Genomic DNA, 17,515 nt, shown 5'->3' with positions numbered 1-17,515 from the left:
AGGCTGACAAAAAACCAACACATGTCTCATGCAATAAGTTTTTGAAATTTTAATTCTGGAGTGTTGGGACCACCACCTACTTATTTTCCAAGACCCTCTAATGCTGTATTACAGGGGTAATGCAGTGCAAGGGTGAAGCTGTGCTCATACGTGAGAGATAACAGAAAATTCATGTTCCTTAAAAAAAAAAAAATACAAAACTAACAAATCACATAACTTTATTTTCAAAAAAGAAAAAAAGAAAAAAAAGCAGAACTCCTCAGTACAAAAATACCCCACAGCCCGGAGTAAAATTAAGAAACTCTGAACATGATAAAGCTTTTTAAGTGGTGAGAGGCACAGTGGGCTGTTGTAGAACAGGCATAGCACCTATTAGTCCAGTTACATGGTTAAGCCAATTTAATGGGGCTCACAGGACAGGTAGCAGCTGAAAACATCAAAGTCATTGGCTCATCTCGGTATTAAAAATAAAATTGTGCTTCCTGCATTATGCTTCTCCATACAGGTAGGCCAATGTAAGACTATTTAAAGATGAGGCCCATTGTCCAACCTAATACTGATCAAACACGCTTCAATGTTACTGACCAGGGTTTGCAACCTGTATAGCCCTAGTCAGCACAATGGATCAAAAGGGTTATTTAACTGATGGCCTGTCCTATGATATCTGTCTGTGGTAATTCTGGCACCCCCTGCTACTCTGATATTTATAGGCCATTCATTAAAAAAAAAGTCACATACACTACATCTCTACCACTCATATGTAAATGTGATTGAGACAGGACTGTAGCTGTGTGTGTCTATTCACTAAGCATGCCTATTCAACATTACACTCAATATGAGCTTTCAGAGAAGACATTAGCTTGGTGTATGAGATTAGGAAATGTTTGTATTATAATGCAGTCCTCTCATTTTACAGTTCCCAATGTTTCCCCCTCACTTAGGCCATTAAGAGGGCAACTGGTTACCAATCACAAGGCTGAGCATTATTATACTGGGTACAAAGGCACATTACGGCTTCTGCAAATCAGTGTACATTCTTAAGATCTATTCACAATATCATCAGTTTTAACAATTAAAAAAAAAATTGCATCTGTTTAAAAATTATTTCTTCCTATATTTGTGCTTAGCAAAGAAACATCCTTAACAATTCACATAAAGCAGCATAAGACAGGAAGGTAAGGATTCATCAGCTGTTGGGTCCACTGTATGGAAGGTCTTACCATTGAATAGTGTTTTTGATTCAGTTCTTGAAGGAAATATCCAAAACTGATATCATAAAGCACCACAAGTGGTAAGTGTGCTTGGCTTCACAATTCCGAAAAAGAAACACTTCAGCATCACGCAGTTCATGGAGAAGGTAAAAGTCATCAAAAGACGATTAGACTCTTATCAGCAAGTACTTCCTTATTAAAAGGGAAAGTCTAAGCTTAATGCAGCTCTGGTAACATTTTGTATCCAAAAACATAACGTCACAAATGGGCCAATTCTTCATTTAAGAGCATTTATATTTAACTTTGGTCTTTTAAAAATATTCTTTAGCCATAAAAACCTACGCTATCTTTGTAAAAAAAGCTCCGCCAATAGCAAAATGGCTAAGGCAATAGTGTCAAGGCACTCTGTCGAAAATCGGGAGTTGCATATAGCTTGTACCATAAACTGGACACAGAACTTCCAGGTAACAATGAAATGCAGGAAGAAAAACATTCTAAAAAGAAAAATATCCCAAAAGTTGGTACTTCATGAACGTTTCTTTCATCCAGTATTGATGATTGATAGGATATATGCTACATTCTAATTCAACCACGGCTGCCGAGTCAGGATCTGAAGACATGTACAGCCCTCACTACATACTGTCGGCAGATAGGACATTCGCTCATGCGCTTGCCGCACTTTGTGCAGGTCACCATGTGACCACATTCCAGAAGTACACAGTCGATGGGGGAATCCATGCAGACCCTGCAGACGTTTTCATCGCAGGCAGGGCCAAACTTGCCTATAAAGACAACAAGCAGCCAACATTACTTCACAAAAGAAGAAAGAACATTAAGAACCAGCAGGATCTCTAAAGGAACAGATTCTAAAATATGACCCTTCAAATGATAAACTGTGCTAGTGATTATGAGAATTATCACCTCTTCTCAGCCACAATAAGCTGATAATAAATTGCACTGAGCTGCACTAAAACTAGATTGGATAACCTTAGAACAGCTTGTCTTGGCATAAACGGCTGTCTAAACACAACCATAGGGCTGTGTTCACACATTCGGGCTTTTGCTTGTAATTACTGAATATGAAGCCAGGAACAAAATTATAAATGAAGGACGCATTTAAAAGGAAAAGGGGGAGTTCTCTTTTCAGGTCCATTCCATGTAGTGGAAACGCCAACAGCAGCCGAGAGCAGGCGGTCTGGGAAGCAGCGGAGTGGGACAGGTAAGGTATACATTACCGTCATGTCCCCCTCAGTATCCTCAATTGTGTGTCTATCCCGGACAACCCTCTTTAGCTATGCCCCTTTTTTTCCTGATAAATAAATATATTTATTTATTTTTTTTTAAAAGGTGTGCTTTTCTTTATCAAAACTAGTTTTTATATATATCTAGGCAGTTTCACATAACTTAATTTCAGAAGATATTTTACATGGTGTACCTTATATTCATGGGCGTCAATAATGCTTAACGGTAGATGAAGGGTATAGTTATAAAAACTTTGCACAATCAATGTCAGCTTAAGTGAATCTCTCTGTCCCTTTAATCTTAGTTAAATACAAGCCTGTGCATGACCTGAATTTAGTGTCCTGACGGCTCAGCACCTCGGCAGCCATATGATACAGCTAGGCATGACACACAAGTGCCCTGTCTAATCCTTTTCACTAGGGCATGCAGTTAGTTCAAAAGGTGACAATGACAATGCAGGATAGGTATGGCTGGGTTCTTACCTTCTTCTCCCATGGTAACTAAATATATGTAAAAAAAAAAAAAAAGAGAAAGTAAACAAATATTACACAACTAGCAGGATTCTTACTTCAAAGTAAAGCTGTTGTTTGAAGTTTGGAAACGACAAGTTATAATTTAAAAATCCCCTGCAGAATATACAGTTCGGAAAGGCAGATAAGATGAGTAAGTAGCATTAAGGCTCATGGCATGCTATTATGTGTCATGATACCATTATAAATGGGAAAATTACTGTATTGAGTCATGCAATCAGTGAAATAACAGATGTAGATAATAAGCTGAAATTAGACAGAAAGTAGCACCATGAGATTATATATATATATATGGATAATTACACAGCAAATGTATTGCCATTATCTGACTACGAATGCAGAGTAACTACTCAGAGATTATTAAACTGCTATTGAAAGGTTGTACAAGATTAGCTGTCCCCCACCCTAGACTGGAATTGAGAAGTACTCGTTTAGCTAATTGCAAACAAACAAAGGGAATGTGTCATCAGAAAATCTGCCGGCTGAATGGATTTGTTTGGCAGTGACGGCCTGCTCAGCCAATCTCTGACCAAGATGGACAGCGTCACGGACAGTGATTGGCTTAGCTGGCTGTGGAGACAGAATTATTCAGCCGGGGATCCGAAGATGACAATGGGGGGAGCGCAGAAAGGTGGGAATAGGCTGTTAGTTATATTCTTCCTAAGAACAGCAACATATTACAACTTTAATTTGAGTGAAATACCCCTTAAAAGATACATTCATTTTAAGGGGGTTTACCCATCAACAAAAAAGATAAAATCAGGAAGCCAAAAACAGACTGCTTTCATATGCAATTTTAACTCTCATTGAAGTTAACAGGAGTTGTACCTTTTTGTTGAAGTTCCTTTTGGTCCTGGTATAATCTAGTTACCCGTTCCATCAGTTCCCACTTTTCACAGCAACCCTTATAGTTTACAAAGTTTCTGGCTAAAATCTCTTTTAGCTGACGCACTGACAAGGTTTCAATGTCATCCAAGTTGCTGATGTCTGACAGCGAGGCTCTCCTTCCAGGCACAAGTATCTCCTCAGAGTCTGTAGACTATGAGATATAAGAGAGAGAATCACTAAGTAGCGTCATCCACCATTGGTTTTATCACTTAAATACCCACTTATCCGTTTGTACTGCATGCAATTACATGTATGCAGTAACACGATTGCGCTTAGAAACACACTACTACCTCCTCATCATCTTCTTCTTCTTCAGGTTGGTCATTTGTCACTACTTGTGGCCTTTCTTCTGGAGTTGAGGTGTCTTGATTTGTCTATATGAGGGAACAAATGGGGAAATTATTACCTACATGTATGGTCCTACTACGCACTTACAGACTGATAGGGCTGTTATAGAGTATAAACTTTAAGCGACTCTGTACCCATAATCTTCCCCCCCAAGCTTCTTGTACCTTTGGACACCTGATTTTAATCCAAGATCTGTCCTGGGGTCCGTTCGGCAGGTGATGCAGTTATAGTCCTAAAAACAACTTTTAAACTTGCAGCCCTGTGTCAAATTGGCGTGCCCTAGAGTGTCTGTGCCCTAGGCTTTCACCGCTTCCCCGCCTCTTCATCATTAGGAATGCCCTTAGGCAGGATTTCTCCTATTCATCACTTGTCTGAACACTGCAAATGTGCCTTAACTATCTAGCACATGTGCATCGCTTAGACAAGTGGTGATTAGAAGAAATCCTGGCGAGGGGAGGGCAATGATGAAGAGGGCAGGGAAGCGGTGCAAGCCTAGGGCGCAGACACTATAGGCCTTGCCAATCTGACACAGGGCTGCAAGTATAAAAGTTGATTTTTAGGACAATAACTGCATCACCTGCTGGACCCCAGGACAGATCTTGGATTAAAAGCAGCTATGTGACAGTATGAGCGGTTTGAGGGGGCAGATTGTGGGTACAGAGTCATGTTAAGTTGAGCATATTATACTCAGCCAATAGACTGAGGAAAAAAATCCCTATTCCACTAAGAGCAAGCAACCACTTTTAAAAATCCATATATATTGGAGTCTGTAATTCTCTAAAAAGGTAAAATGGACACATTTTGGAAACTATTTTACTTGACTGTTTCTCGAAGCAATCCACTCACATCATTACTACATGAAGAATTTCCATTCTAATTACCCAAATACCAAATAATGAAGAAAAACCCACAATGGGAACAGATTCTATAGAGGGGAACTGATTCCTTTCAGTTCCACATTACATTTCAGGAATCCCAATGTATAATAATTCATGCTAAGAAGGGTTGGAACAGATGGTTCAATAAGACATTCTGTACCTTATAACGCAAAATAGTTTTTTTAGTTGAAGGTTTTGCACAATTTTTTAGTTGAAGGTTTTGCACAATGTCCATGCTAGATGAAATTATGTCACAGTTACTTTTTAATAATTGAAAGGGGGTTTCCAAGCAAAATGGACTGATCTGCGGGGTGCCAACACCAATCAGCTGTAGAAAAGTAAACAGAAATTGTTTGTTAACTGTGTAGTGGTGGTGAGCTGTGACTGCAGCTCAGCTCCTATTCACTGGAATGGTTGCTGAGATGCAGTTACACAGTGAACGGAGACAAACTTTGTTCAGTGTGTAGAGTTCAGGCACCACATAGCTGACTGGCTGTCAACACGCCACTGATCAGTCCGTTTTTCCCAACAAATTCCTTTAAGATAACACTAAAGGGGCTTTCAGAGCATTAAAAATACCTAAATACTCAGCAGACCGTCACCTTCATAAACTAGTTGGAAAAGTGAATGTCTGTCTCAAAACATGCATTGTATTGATTTCAACTGGGAAAGTGATCACTGAATAGAAAACTAAACAGCTAATAGTTGAAAACATAACCAGAGGCCTTCTGAGTACATCATGTTTAAAGGGGTATTCCTCATAAACATAACTTTTCATATGTTGCTACCCATGGTGAGACTAAATTCCTTCTATACTTATTATCCATTCAGTTTCCTTCTCCCAGTTTTGAGCCGCTGCTTTCTGCTGAAGGCACAAAACTCTATGTGTGAGCTTTTCTCTCTGCCTCTTCTCCCCCTTCCAAGACGGCTGATGTAAACAAGAACTCATCTGCAACTTTGTAATGCTGGGAGGGTTAGGGCCCTATTCCACCGGATAATTATCATTCGCATAATCATTAACGATTAACAAACGACCGCTATTGCAAAAGACCTGAAAACGTTCACTGATTTCCATGGAACGATAAACGTTACGAATAATTACGAATAATTATTCAATGCGAACGTTTTGCGAACGAGCAACGATAAAAATAGGTCCAGGTCTTATAAAGCAATCAACAATTTCTCGTTTGGTCGTTAATCGTTAACTGCATTTCAACCGAACTATTATCGTTTGGATTCGAACGATTTAGCGATAACCTGAACGATAATCGTCCGGTGGAATAGGGCCCTTAATCACATTGAGTTTATCAACAACTTGACCTCAGAATAACCCTCCCAGCATTACAAAGAAGCTACAAAATTGCAGATACAGCCATTCAGGGACTTGTTTGTCAGCTATCTTAGAAGGAAGGGGAGAGAAAAGCTTGCACACAGTTCTTTCTGTCTTCAGCAGAAAGCAGCAGCTCAAAACTGGGGGAAGGAGACTGAATAGATAATAACAAGTATGGAATGAATTGTTAGTCTCAACATGGGCAGCAAAATATATAAAAGTTATTCAGTGGAATAACTTTAATGTGATATAAGCTCCATATCGAGCACTCTGACCACTTACTGTTGGAATGCTCTGTTCAGGGTGTATTTGACTTGAACCTGTCATTTGGCTGCTCTGATGTGATGAAAATAATGGAACATTAGTCACATCTGGATAGGAATCAGGTCTTAGAGTCAGCACAAGCTGTACCAGGTCTTCTTTCTCTCGGCACAAGTCTGTGGGCACATCTCTCATTGATAAATAGTCCCGAAGATCTTTTACTTTGAGTTTGAGTAACTCTTCTCGGGTGAAGGAAGTGGAGCGTATCCTCCGGCACAGTTGACAAAGAGGTAGGCCGTCATTTAATCGCGTTAAACATGTGGTGCAGAAGTCATTTCTACAATCCATGCAAGGGTTCTAAGGAAGACATTAGGGTAAAATAAGCTATACATAAAATATATTATATATATATATATATATATATATATATATATTATTTTTTTAAACAAAGCAGTCAGAGCAGTAGCTGGACATGTGCGAGCACAGAATTACATTTAGTGTATCTACAACAAAGCATATAAAACTCCACAAAATTACAAGCTCCAGGTCAAAGCCGAGCACTGTTTAACAAGGATGGAGCCGCACACACAGTAACCTGATTGTTAAAGTGATACCACTTTGTCTGACGGTTAGACAATACAGGGTTGATGTGACAAGTTGGGTCAGCAGATCACAAAGCAAACAAAGACGTATTTCTGTTGTGAATGCTGTATACTTTGGGATGCAGCACAGATCATTGTTTCCTGAAAGCTAAATCTTTCTATAAACAAAGGGGTTTTCAGTTTCTAGGCCAAACGAATTGAGCGCATGGGGGCTGAATTCCTATTATAAATACAATATATGTTGGGAGGACGTGCAAGTTGCCATACACATAAAAGAGTAATATCAGCCAGGCAAACTGACCAGCTAAAGTGTATGTCACAACGTCCCCAGTGACAGATGGTGGGAGAAAAGCATCAGCTGTTGGACTTTTAACATTACCCTTTTGTTCTTAGGGGAGATAAGCATCCACCACCAGACCTGCCTGGTTATGGCTTAGGGTGGGTTCACACAGGACGGCTTGCAGCGGAAATCTCGCTGCAAGTTTTGCAGCGAGATCCACTACGAGGTAAGGCCCTGAGTAGTCCCTGTGAATACATACTCGCAGCAGTCTTTCAGACCGCTGAGAGTATGTAATTCAGCCACCCCCTTAATCGGCTCCCGCTGTCGGTATACATTGCTGTCTCCTTGCTGCATTGGCCCCAGCCAGCCAATCAGTGTGTTGCCCAGCCCCATTTGGCTGGGGAGCAGAGCAGGAAGCGGGGACCCCGTGCAGCAAGGAGGCAGGTAATGTATACAGACAGCGGGAGCCGATTAAGGGTGCGGGTGATTTACGTACTCGCATCGGTTTTTAAGACCACTGCGAGTATGTATTCACAGGGACCTGCCAGGACCTTACTTCGTAGCGGATCTCGCAGCGAGATTTCCGCTGCGAGTCGTCCTTTGTGAACCCACCCTTAAAGTGACTCTGTACCCACAATCTGTCCCCCCCAAACCACTTTTACCTTCGGATAGCTGTTTTTAATCCAAGATCTGTCCTGGGGTCCTTTCGTTGGGGGGGATGCAGTTATGGTCATAAAACAACTTTTAATCCTGCATAGAGATAAGCGAACCGGGTTCGGGTTCGAGTCCATCCGAACCCGAACGATCGCCATTTGATTAGTGGCGGCTGCTGAACTTGGATAAAGCTCTAAGGTTGCCTGGAAAACATGGATACAGCCAATGACTATATCCATGTTTTCCACATAGCCTTAGGGCTTTATCCAACTTTAGCAGCCACCGCTAATCAAATGCCGAAAGTTCGGGTTCAGATGGACTCGAGCATGCTTGAGGTTTGCTCATCTCTAATCCTGCAGCGCTGTGTCTAACGGCCGGGGCTTACATTTGTATATGCATTAGGCTGGCACACCCTCTCTGTCCTTCCTCCCCACCCTCCTCATAATTAGGAATGCTCCAGGCAGATTGCTTCCTATTCCCCACCTGTGTGTATAATGAACATGGGCTGGATCGTTAATACACCTGTGCAAAGCTCAAACAGCAGTAAATGTTCCTGGATCATTCCTAATGATGAGGAGGGTGGGGAGGAAGGACGGAGAGGGTGTGCCAGCCTAATGCATAAACAAATGTAAGCCCCGGCCGTTAGACACAGCGCTGCCGGATTAAAAGTTGTTTTTAGGACAATAACTGCATCCCCTGCCGAACGGAACCCAGGACAGATCTTGGATTAAAAGCAACTATCTGAAGGTACAAGTGGTTTTGGGGGGAAAGATTGTGGGTACAGAGTTGCTTTTATAGGAATCTTGTCAGCTGTACATTCCAAACTACTGACACTGTTAGATAGCTGTTAGGTCAGGAGGCACACTGTCATAGAGACATCTCAAAAGTCTTGATCAGTCCAGGTCTGAGTGTTCTGACCTGTACTGATCAGGAGATCGAGCAGGGAGAAGATGCGCTACAACACATGTACTCTCCGCTTTGAATTAAAAAAAAAAGTCAGACTTATAATGGGCTCCTGTAGGACCCCAACTTTTTTGTTTAATTTTTTAACTCAAAGTGGAGATGGGATGTGCTGCAGCTGCGGTTCTCTCCCCGCTCTCTCTCCCGATCGCTACGGGTCTGAACCCTTAGACCCGGACATATCAAAACTTATGACAAGTCAAAAGTTTTTTTATAATGACACTTTTTTTTCCCCACTGACAAGGATGGATGTAGTACATCTTGCCTTTAAAGTGACACTGTCACCCCCTTTGTGCATTCTGACATCCTTACACAGGTGTAAATGGTAAATTTAGTGTTTTTCATACCTTATTTCATATCATACGTCATGGTGCTTGTTCAAGTAAAAAGTGTCCTTTTATCAACTGCAGATTGTGTTAAGTGGGCGTGGCCTCGTGACATTAGTGTCACCTAGCCCCGCCCACAACGGCACAGTTGACCCCGCCCCCTTGACGCCCATTGGTTGGCAGACGTAAAGGGGGTGGGGTCTAGACCTTTCAGCCAGCCTGTTCCAATGGCCGGCAAGGGCCCGCCCACTTAACTCAATCTGCAGTTGATAAAAGATGACTTTTTACTTGAACAAGCACCATGACGTATGATATAAAATAAGGTGTGAAAACCGCTAAATTTACCTTTTACACCCGTGTAGAGAAGTCAGAATGCACAAAGGGGGTGACAGTGTCACTTTAAATGCATGCAACATCAAGAATGAAAGGGCTTAAACCACAGTGAAATTAGTCTAAACTGGATAATTATGACCTGTTATCATAGGCCTGCATTATTCCAGTTGGTATAATTAGATTTAAAGAGGTTATCTAGCTACACACCCGCAGGTTGTGTGTGGTATTCCACTTCAATGGAACTGAGCAACAAAACCCACACCCAAACTGAGGACAAGTATGGTGCTGTTTCTGGAAGAAAGCTGTCATGTTTTTCTCTTTAATGCATTCCAGTCATTACAACTACCTTGTGACATGTCAAAAGTAGATCGGTCAGGGTCTCATTCTAGCCACTCAGCCCAGCTGATTATAGGAGACGGGATCCACAGACGTGACAAAAGTTACTGTTATTTCAATGAATGCTTAAATTAGAAGATTTAAGCACTTACTTTTCTAGTGGTGCTCTGTAGTCTGGTACCACAAGCTTTACAGGTACTTTCTATAACTGGAGGAGAAGTCCTGACGTTCTGATTGGGGCGATCATGTGTTCTTGCATTTGGAGGGATCTCTTCGGGCTCAGTATCTACACAAAACCAGTTACAGCAAGCAGCCCACATAATCACACCTGCAAAAAAAAAAAAAAAAAAAAAAAAAAAAAGGATTAGGAAACCTAATAACACAAGTTACATTACCAACAAAGATATGTGACTTGCCACAGAACATTACAAGTGACCTAATAACCAAATAATATAATATGACTTATTATTGAAACAACAAAAGCAATTCTATAACAAGCGGATATTTCCCAAACTTCCACCATGGAAAAAAAAAACAAAAAAAAAACAAAACTATACTTGTGTATATACAGTAAGTCAAACATGCAAAAACACTGTGGAGACACCATCACGTGCTTCTCAATGTAAGTGAACTATCCAGACCTTCTACCCGGAAGGAACAACCGGGGGGGTTGGTTCTCCAGTTAAGGAAACTACCCTCCAACAAGTCACAGCCAAGCATGACATCACCTTGGAAATACCCAAACAGGGTCTCTATCCACAAACAGCTGTTTTGGGGCATTGGCTTGGTTGGCTGTTTCAGGCTATTTGGGGCCCCTTGGCTTAGTTGTTCCTTCCCGGTAGATTAAGTTAGCTCACTGATGTTAAAAAATATGTGGTGGTGTCTCCACAGTATCCTTGCATATCTGTCTTCCCAGGGGGCAATGTTCCTGGATTGACGGATGTTGAGAAACAAGTGATAGTGTCTCCGCAGTGTTTTGGTTAATTTCCCTGATCCACTACACTGATGAGGGGCAAATACCCAGAAACAGCTGTGTACCTTGCTTGTGTATCTCCTAGGTTATGTCATGCTGGACTGTTGGAAGGTGGTTCCCTTGACTGGAGACCCCTCTTTCCTTGAAAGTTCCTTCTAGCTCACTGAAACATGATGGTTTCTCCACAGTATTCTTGCATATTTGTTTTCCCAGGGGGCAATATTCCTAGATTACTGATGTTGAGAAACACATGATGTGTCTCTGCTGTGTTTTGATCGATCTCCCCGCACCCCCTGTTTTTCTTTTGTTCATGAGAGTTTTTTCTTTAACGATTGTCTGCCCAAGTGTCTGACCTCAAACATACTGACCATTTCCTAGAGCTGCAATGTACTTAGGATCCTTTTTAGATAGCGCAATCTTTAGCTGTCCAGGCCGCAAATCAGCATGATCCGCCCCCGCTTGCATTGCCTTTACACAGCACAGCTAATTGAGCTGCTCGGTCAACTAATGATCTCTGTATAGTTTGTGCAGTCATTTAAAGCAACTCCGTGCCAGCACCTTGCCGGCCCCGATCCGCTGGCGCCGGGAGACAGGCCGATCCGGGGATGGCGTGAGGAGCTTCACAACACTGTGCCGGCAATTCAGGGGCGGCAAGGTGCCGGTACAGCGTCGCTTTAAGTACAATGCTATCGACCACACATCACCTGTTTACACAGAGAGATATGCAGCAGGTAAACAATGTTTTTAACGCCTGCTCAAAAATTTCTACCAGCCAACGAGCAGGAGTTTTTTCGTTTTTTAGCTGATCGCTAACACTTTTACAGGGGCAGATTATGGGCTGAATGAGATAATTGGTCATTTATAAATTTATAAATTCCTGAAAGAACTGCTAAATAAATGTTCCCTGATATTCAAGAAAATAAGGATCAGACATGATAATATTTGACAGCCAATTCTTTAGTTCTCAGGGGAGATAAGCCACCACCAGAGGAATCAGGCTGCAGTTGAGAACACCTATGTGCTCGGCCAGAGTGAGCGTATAAGTATATGGCGAGGATGGGACCGATAATTACTTGCCAAACAGCTACCGAGGGTGCAAGGATACCATAGGGTAAATTCATGGTAAACCTCTTTTTTATTGATTCGCAAAGAAGAACAAACAGTCACGGTGACAATGCAAAGTTTACAGTGTTACAAGACTGCCAGATCATGATAAACTATCTAAAGGCCCTATTCCACGGAACGATTATCGGCCGTATTCGGCCGATAATCATCCCGTGGACGTGAAAGCAACGATCAGCCAACATCATTCATGTCGGCTGATTGTTGTGTCGTTTGTCTTTCAAACATGTTGAAAGACAAACGACTGATACAGCAACGATCTGCTGCCGTCGCTCCGTGGAATAGGAGCGTCGGCAGCAGACACTGCTGTATCCTATGGGCTGCCTGGACGATCAGCGATGCAATGCCCTGGGCAACCCTCCCCGCCCCCCCCCCCCCCCCAGACTCACCTGCTTGCTGCTGCCGCTATTCCAGCGGGGAACAAGGAGCAAACAAGCGCTAATAGCACTCGTTTGCTCCTGTCAGTCGGCCCGTGGAATAGGGCCTTAAGAAACAGGAAGAGACCTTGAGCTGACGAGAGAAGTAAATGCAGGAAACGGTCGCAGTAAAAGAAATAAACCAGCTCCATGCACACGACATGAATCATAAAAGGTCCGTAAGGGCAGCCTCACTTACCCAATAGCTGCGGCTTCCTTCAGGGCCTTCTGGTCTTAGTCTTATCTACACTTGTCAAATGACTGAACCGTACGACTTCAGCATCCTTATACTGCGAGGCAACAAGGCGGGGTACAAACACTGACTTCTTTTCTACTTTCACTTTTCCCCTCATGATCATATATCACAGTGTATTTTATGGGTGATGACCAACTAACCAGAGCCACAGTTGTTACAGGCAGTGCCAAGCACTGGAAGATCCCTGCTGTGTTTGTATACGCAATGACACAATCTAGGGAGATCCCGTAGATGTCTGCCTAGTTTTAGACTGAGATGTTGAGTCATTTGACCAAAGGCCCTGTTACCCAGGACAATTATTGGGCTCGAAATCATATCATTCGAGTTTAAAGGGGTTGGTCACTTTGATTGGTCCCCTCCTCCAGGTTGTGCTGTCCTGCTATGTGGTGAGGCTGTCCATAAGATGGCTGACATGGAGGAGCATGTGACCATGCCCCACCCCCAGGGTCCTTCATAGGCATATACAGGCTCAGTGGTGGACACTGGAGGGCAGGGCATGGTCACATGCTCCTCCATGTCGGCCATCTTATGGATAGAATCACTACAGAGCAAGGCAACACAGTCTGGAGGAGGGGAGTCGGATTTTAGCTCTACGAGGTACACAGCAAATATTACTCAGGCCATTTGCAGAGATCAATAGGAGTACACTTACTATTTTACAAAACCATATTAAGGGTCCTCCTAGATAAAGTGATTTTTAACCATTAACGATAAATAATCACAAACAAGATCACTTATTAACCTGAAATCGTCCCCCATTTTACACAGAACGACAGTCGTTAATTACAATCAGATTTACAAAGTTTTGTAGTGATTTATCTTTTGATATAAATATCAAATCATTGTTCATCTTCCACTCACATTAGGGATTTAACTGTATATTTAAATAGACCTTAAGGGCCGTATTATGGTGCGTTTACACAGACCGATTTATCTGACAGATCTTTGAAGCCAAAGCCTGGAACAGACTATAAACAGTGATCAGGTCATAAAGGAAAGCCTGGGATCTACACTCTTTTTCAAATCCATTCCTGGCTTCCAAAATCTGTCAGATAAATCTCTCTGTGTAAACGCACCCTAATGCTAAGTTTACACGAGGCGATTATTGGCCCGATCGTACGATTAACGATTTTGAAGTCATCGGCTGCTCAGCCGCGATTGGCTGAGCAAAACTGTGCTCAGCCAATCGCGGCTGAGCAGCCGATGACGCTGAAGAGGGCGGCCGGCACTCAGGACGCTCAGAGGGATTCGGCCGGGCTGTCCGAAGACGACATCGCAGACGAGTCGGCACGTGACAGGTATGTATAGCGCACCACACTTCCGGGTACACAGTTGTGGGGGGGGGGGGGACACGGGGAAGGGGGCCATTCACAGACATAACATACATTACAAAGTTGTATAACTTTGTAATGTGTGTTATTCTGTGAATAATTGTTTACCGCCGCACTACCCCTTTAAAACACGGAACAATAATCTGCCAGGTAAGGACAACTTCCACAGACAGCAATTGGGTCAGAAATAAATGTCTAGATGTAGAGGGCCCCTGGCTCTTCTAAATCTCCTTCCTAAGTCACTTTGGTCATATGACTTCTAAATATTTACGTATTTTTTACCTTTTTCAGAATAAGGTGATAAACATTGAGAGTTTTTAGTAACATAAATATAACATGGATATGGGTACAGAAACGAAAACTGTAAAATTGCCCCCTAGTGAACTAGACTAGTCACCGTGCTTCACATCTAATAGTGGATAAATACAAGCCATCTATAACCATCTGGCACTAGGCAGTGAGCATGCCCCCAGGCCACTGAAGCTCAGGAATCAATGTTATTTAATTGAATACAACTAGGCTATTAACTAGCGATCAATGTAATTACTGTATTATATACACAAATGGGAGGGGAAGAGCAAGCCATAGCAACTGCATGTAGCTAATTTTATTGCTCAGAGGTAAGTAAATATTATAATGTGTAATGACAGTCTTATCACAAACACCCACTCATTGTCCACAGACGTTGTGCACTGGCACAGGTGTAATCCCGAACTGACACATGGTTCAAAAATCACTAACTATAAAACGACCAAAACAAAAAGGTTAAAGTGACACTGTCCAAGATCTGAGGAGGGACGGAGGGGTGGTGCAAAGTTAGGGCACACATACTCCCTTTGGGCACGGGGCTGCAAGTTTAAAAGTTGTTTTTTAGGACAATAACTGCATCACCTTCTGAACGGACCCCAGGAGAGATCTTGGATTAAAAGCAGCTATCCGAAGGTACAAGTGGTTTGGAGGGGGGGTCAGATTGCGGGTACAGAGTAGCTTTAAAGGGGCTGGCCACTTTATAGTAAAATAGTTCAGTATACAGTATTAGTAAATTTACTCACTGTATATACTGACAGCAGCTTCATGTGTACCTCATTGAGGTAAAATCAGACTCCCCTCCTCCAGACTGTGCTGCCTGGCTCTGTGGTGAATCTGTTCATAAGATGGCTGACATGGAGGAGCATGTGACCATGCCCCACCCCAAGTGTCCTCCATAGACATATAAAAGGCTCAGTGGTGGACACTGGGGGACAGGGCTCGGTCACATGCTCCTCCATGCCAGCTATCTTATGGACAGACTCGCCACAGAGCAGGGAGGAGTGGAGTCTGATTTTAGCTCTATGAGATACACAGGGAGCTGCTGTCAGTATATACAGTGAGTACACTTACTAATACTGGACACTGAACTATTTCACTATAAGGCAAAGAAAAACAAAATCAAGCATTTCTACCAGGGTAACAAAACCACATTCTTTTTTTCACCCTGACACTAAAAGAAAATATATCATGTTCTTTTTTTTTTTAAACACACACACACACACACACACACACACACACTACTGCTATGATTCCTTTACTAAGGCACCAAGATACAATCAAAGTCACAGAAAATCTAAATGTATGAAGATAGTCCTGAGCAAATCAATGCAGAGCAACGACACAAAGACAGTTCACACTGTATACATTTCTGTGTAACAACCAGATATCTCTGAAACAAAGAGACACATTTATGCAAACACAGAATGCTTCTTGTGTCAACACTGCAAAGCCGAAAGCTACGCCTCCCATGTACTGTAACTGTACTGCCAGATCCGGTTACACTGAACGCCTGCCACACTGTCAGATGATAAGCTCATGTCCCACAAATCCCCGGCTGGGAGGGGAATTCAGGTTAAACCAGTTGAACAGGGAAGAAAAGAACCCCTGAAGGAACAATGTACAGTACCTTACATCACCACATGAACTGCAACAGATCTTATGCCGGCCACAATGACAGGGGGAATATATTGTTGTGCACCTGCTGGGCAGGAGGCGTCCGAAAGTCATCTTCTCACCTAATCAGTCAAGGTGACTTATACCACAAGACAATTGTAATCTTGTAAGATTCTTTAGAGCAAGACCTGAAAATAACATGCTCTATGCCAGGCATGTCCAAAGTCCGGCCGGAGGGCCATTTGCGGCCCGCGTTCCGAACTTTTACGGCCCCCCAGGTATCCAGCTTGCTATTATCTGCCTGTGTTATAAAGCATATAGCATGTAGCATGTAAAATGGTCGGCCCTCGCACATGTTCACTTCATCAAATTTGGCACTCTTCGAAAAAAGTTTGGACGTGCCTGCTCTATGCTGAGCACTGGAGTCATTACTAGCCAAGGAGAATACTAGAAATAAATGGACTGCCCAAAAAGCCATTCTTACATCTCAGGTTTGTCCTTAGGTGCCATCACCTTCACTGAATGGTAGAGGACCATACACTTACAAGTGGACAGCTATAATTATATTATATATATATATTTATTTATACACGCGCACACACACACAAGCCTAGAGGACAGAAATGGCTGCACATCGCACCCATGGTTGATACGAAAGCTTGTTCAGCTACATTAAAAACCATCAGAAGTTAGTATATAATTTGATCAAACCATATTGCCTCATGTACCACGTGCAGGTCTCTGATACACGAGTCCCAACACTAAAAGATCACTGTGCCGGTCAGCGAACGCCAACCTTGAAAAGCCAGCGCAAGCAGGGAAGGGAGGCCACAGAATGGCCCTGCAACCCCACTGTCATAGGACTAAACCCCGTCTCTTTTACACGGGACAATTCTCAGATTAATTCTAGGAACGCACATTAATAAAAAAAAAATAAAAAAATAAAAATAAAAAAAATCGGCTCATGTCTTTAAAAACCAGCAGCCAATTTGTAGGTCCTGAAATCTAGCACCAATGAGATCACATGACCCATGATGAACTTTGTCCCCCTGAATTATTATTGGTCGTCTGCTGATCGCTGACCTTTTGTGCCACTATTTACAGCATTGTTAGTCAGCTACACATCCTCCTAAGGATCTGCAAATGAGAGATGATCTCCCCGATAGGACCGCGTAAGACCTTTAGAAAGGAATGCTAAGCACATTAGGGGCACCTGAAGTGCAATAATCACCATCAGTAAACATCCCTCAAAGTACCTGCTTAAACAATGCCGCACCACAACAATAAAAACAAAGGAGGCGTATCTGTACATCAG

At 42.5% G+C, this 17,515-nt stretch overlaps 1 protein-coding gene across 1 annotated transcript in view; it reads right to left on the bottom strand.

The window, feature by feature from the left end:
* Positions 1-234: 234 nt before the first annotated feature.
* Positions 235-17,515, bottom strand: part of RFFL (ring finger and FYVE like domain containing E3 ubiquitin protein ligase) — a 29,849-nt gene continuing 12,568 nt past the window's right edge. Inside the window, exons 2-7 of the mRNA XM_069971191.1 lie at positions 10,332-10,507; positions 6,710-7,045; positions 4,162-4,245; positions 3,812-4,022; positions 2,936-2,953; positions 235-1,993 (exon numbers count right to left, since the gene is read on the bottom strand). Coding sequence (XP_069827292.1) covers positions 1,815-1,993; positions 2,936-2,953; positions 3,812-4,022; positions 4,162-4,245; positions 6,710-7,045; positions 10,332-10,499 — 996 coding nt within the window. The 5' untranslated portion in view covers positions 10,500-10,507 and the 3' untranslated portion in view covers positions 235-1,814. The remainder of the gene's footprint in view (positions 1,994-2,935; positions 2,954-3,811; positions 4,023-4,161; positions 4,246-6,709; positions 7,046-10,331; positions 10,508-17,515) is intronic.

Source organism: Dendropsophus ebraccatus, chromosome 5, assembly GCF_027789765.1.
Source record: "Dendropsophus ebraccatus isolate aDenEbr1 chromosome 5, aDenEbr1.pat, whole genome shotgun sequence".
NCBI lineage: Eukaryota > Metazoa > Chordata > Amphibia > Anura > Hylidae > Dendropsophus > Dendropsophus ebraccatus.
Note: the sequence above shows the minus strand (reverse complement) of the source record. Positions and strands in the feature narration are given on the sequence as shown.